This window comes from Danio rerio, chromosome 3, assembly GCF_049306965.1.
Source record: "Danio rerio strain Tuebingen ecotype United States chromosome 3, GRCz12tu, whole genome shotgun sequence".
Classification (NCBI taxonomy): Eukaryota; Metazoa; Chordata; class Actinopteri; order Cypriniformes; family Danionidae; genus Danio; species Danio rerio.
In genome coordinates, this window is record NC_133178.1 from 49,276,734 (window position 1) to 49,280,178 (window position 3,445).

At 39.6% G+C, this 3,445-nt stretch overlaps 1 protein-coding gene across 1 annotated transcript; it reads left to right on the top strand.

Moving 5' to 3' along the window:
• Window positions 1-1,815: 1,815 nt before the first annotated feature.
• Window positions 1,816-3,236, top strand: LOC100149585 (cytolytic toxin-alpha-like). Its single transcript, XM_073945288.1, is given in 2 exon segments — window positions 1,816-1,906; window positions 2,092-3,236. Coding segments are annotated over 2 exon segments (1,236 nt in total).
• The last annotated feature ends 209 nt before the right edge of the window (window positions 3,237-3,445 follow it).

Genomic DNA, 3,445 nt, shown 5'->3' on the forward strand with positions numbered 1-3,445 from the left:
GTGCACACACCCCCACCGCTCTTCAAATATCATAACAATCCCCCCCCCCCCCCAACCCCCCTTGGAATGTCTTAGTATGATTGAGTCAGTGGTCTCATTCCCACAGAAACTGTGTTCTCAACCAAAACAACTTTGTACAAATCGTTATAGAAATTAAAAAAAAAAAAACATTAATTTCCACCAACATTAAAAGCCACATTTATCAGCTGATTGCTCATTTACTTTCAGTTTAATTTACTTGTATGGCCCATTTCCACTGAGTGGTACCAAACCGTACCGTACCACTTTTTCCCTTTAGAAAGGGTCCCAAACACAAGAAAGGGTACCAAAAGGCGGAGCTAGATGCGCAGCTGAACGCTATTGGTTTACAGAAGAGATACGTCATTCACTTACAACAAGCCAGAATGTAAACAAAGAACCCGCCATGTTAGAAATACACCGCGAGAGATTACAGCGGAATTATATATTCATATATCATCGTCCTGATGAACAGCCACACAGCCATGGAGTAGAGCAGAATCTACCCTGTGCCTCGCAGTTTTTTACGAGCCAGTCTGACGCGTGAGCGGTTTCACTTTTCTTCCTTGCACTCGCCGCGCGTCTAATGTTATATCTGAAATAACAAACTTCTAGAGCTGATAATAATAATGTGCGCTTGATTATTGACATGCTTTGGAAACCCAATCACGTGAGAAGCTGACAAACGCAAGAATGACATATTTAGAAAGAAAAGGACAAAGGCGAGAGTGGAGCGGACAAAAAGCCGGGAAAAAAGGAACACGGTATTTCTTCAGCAAATGTGAAAAAACTGCCTTGTTTTAATTATTATCACCTTTTGGACTAATATGAACTGGGAATGATGGAATTACTCTCTAACACAGGCTACATGACATGTGCTGCTGAAGATTGCAGACACAGATGAGAGGTTTTCACTGACTGTAGGCTATACTTTGTGTTGTTTTGAACCTAATTAAGAACGAAATGTATGATGCGTGTAGTTTTTCTGTAGTTGGTAACATATCGCAGACTGTAAGGGGCTGTATGTGTTCATATATGTTCATTTATTTATTTATTTTATATAATTACAGACGTTACAGTATGCTATTTTGCACTGTCATTGATCTGCAGTTATAATCAACTCCTGTTTATAGAAAAGTTAGTAATAAACATTTATACAGAAGTATTTATGTGTGTAAAGCATCTGTTTTGTGAGAAGTGCTTTTAATATATGTGAACGACCTGTGCAGCTTTACTGTAGACATTACCTCGAGCGAGAATGATGCGACTGAAACTTTCTGTCTTACACCACGCCCACCAAACGGGTACCATTTATAGTGGAAAAGCAAGCCTGATAAAGGTGACCCGTACTGACCCGAATCGTACCGTACTGTACCAGTCAGTGGAAACGAGCCATTAGATGGTTAACAGGTAACATGACAAATGATCTAACAAAAACTGTATTCATGCTTGGTAAACAGTGGTAAAGATTTGTAAATGATGAAGGCACCACACCTTCAATTGTTCAGTTTGACCATTAAGCCAGCAACAGGAAGAGTCTTGGTTGTCCCAAAATTCATCCTTTTAGGGCAAATGTTCCTGCAATCTTTCACAAATCAGATATTTTTGTATAGTATTTTCCAACACAAACCTTTGGGCAAAGACAGCTATGCAGGCTCTTGTTTTTTTTTCATTATTTTATTCATTTTTTCTGTATACTGTTTACACTTTAACAGCATTGTAATAATTATTAAGGGTGAAGTTGTGTTAAAACTTACATTTTACAATTAATGTGTTTATTATTTACTTACCATAGATATGGCATTAGATTCCATTGTTGCGGCTGCTCTTGGAAGACCTCTATTTCCTGGAATGCTGTATGATTGCCGCAAGGATTCCTTCATTCCAGGTTGGTGTATAGTCTCATGAAAAGTGTTTTTACTCTATTTTACCTATTTGTCAATAAACAAACAGTACTTGAGGTGTTTTGATGTACAATAAGGTGGAATAGAATAGAAGAGTCTCGGGATGCATGAGCTGGACAATTACTTAAACAGTTCATTGTGTTTGTTTCTCTGCCACTTCTTGATTCAGGTGTTACTCTGTGGGATAAGAAATCACTGACTGAAGATTTAGACATCCGTTCACAGCTCCAAACAGATTTGAAGTTCAGTAGCTCAGACTCTCTCTCTAGTAAGTCCAATCTCCTGGATGTGAGTGCTTCCCTGAAGGCAAGCTTCTTGGGAGGACTGGTGGAGGTGGGAGGATCTGCCAAGTTTCTGCATGACACTAAATCATCAAGCCAACAATCTAGAGTTACAATGCATTACTGAGATCACTAGCTTACTATGACCCAGCTAGGCAACATCACCTACCCTCAGGTGTTTGAGCAAAAAACTGCAACTCATGTGGTCACAGCTGTACTGTATGGCGCTCAGGCCTTCATGGTGTTTAATAGGACATTGCCAGATGAAGAGAACAAACAAAATATAGATGGGGAACTGGATTTGATGGTGAAAAATATGCCCCAATTTTCAATTGAAGGACATGGAGCTGTACATATGACAGATGATGACACAAATAGGGTTGAGAAGATTACCTGCACATTTTATGGGGACTTTCATCTTGACCAAAGCCCAACCAACTACATGGAGGCCCTTGGTTTGTACAAGAAGCTTCCCCCTTTGCTGCAAGAGAAACCATACAGTGCAGTTCCAATCAAAGTATGGCTTTTTCCTCTTCATTTACTGGATGCAAAAGCAGCTCAATTGGAGGCAAAAATTAGCACAGGTCTGGTGTCATCCATTAGATGTCTAATGGAGGAGCTAGTAGAAGTAGAGAGGACATTTAATGACCTGTCCAGAAATACACTGGTAAATTATTTCAGTGACATCAAAGAGAGGCTGCACTCATTTCAGAAATCTTTTATTATATATAAGGCAGAGCTTGGAGGAGAAATGAAGGAAGTATCAATGGAGGAAATATCAATCCACTATGAATTTCTTGGCATGTTTAGCCAGTGGTTGAAAGATGCAAAGTCTGAATTTAACCTCTTGAGTTTTTACATTAAGGGGATCAAAACTGAAGATTCAGACAATATCAACACCATCCTCCTTGATCCTTATATTGATTTTGTGGTGTGCTTGACCCTCACATCTCTGAATGAAGACCCATATCTTGAAAGTCTGAAGGAGTTTCAAAAATCTGACAAATCTAAAGACTTAGATCAGGAGTGTTAAACTCAATTCCTGAAGGGCCGAAATCCTGCACAGTTTAGTTCCAACCCTGCTCCAACACACTTACCTGTAGGTTTCAAACAAGCCTGAAGGACTCAATTAGTTTCATCAGGTGTGTTTAACTAGGGTTGGAACTAAACTGTGCAGAGCTGCGGCCCTTTTGGAACTGAGTTTGACACCTGTGACTTAGATGGTAAACAAAACAGAGTGTC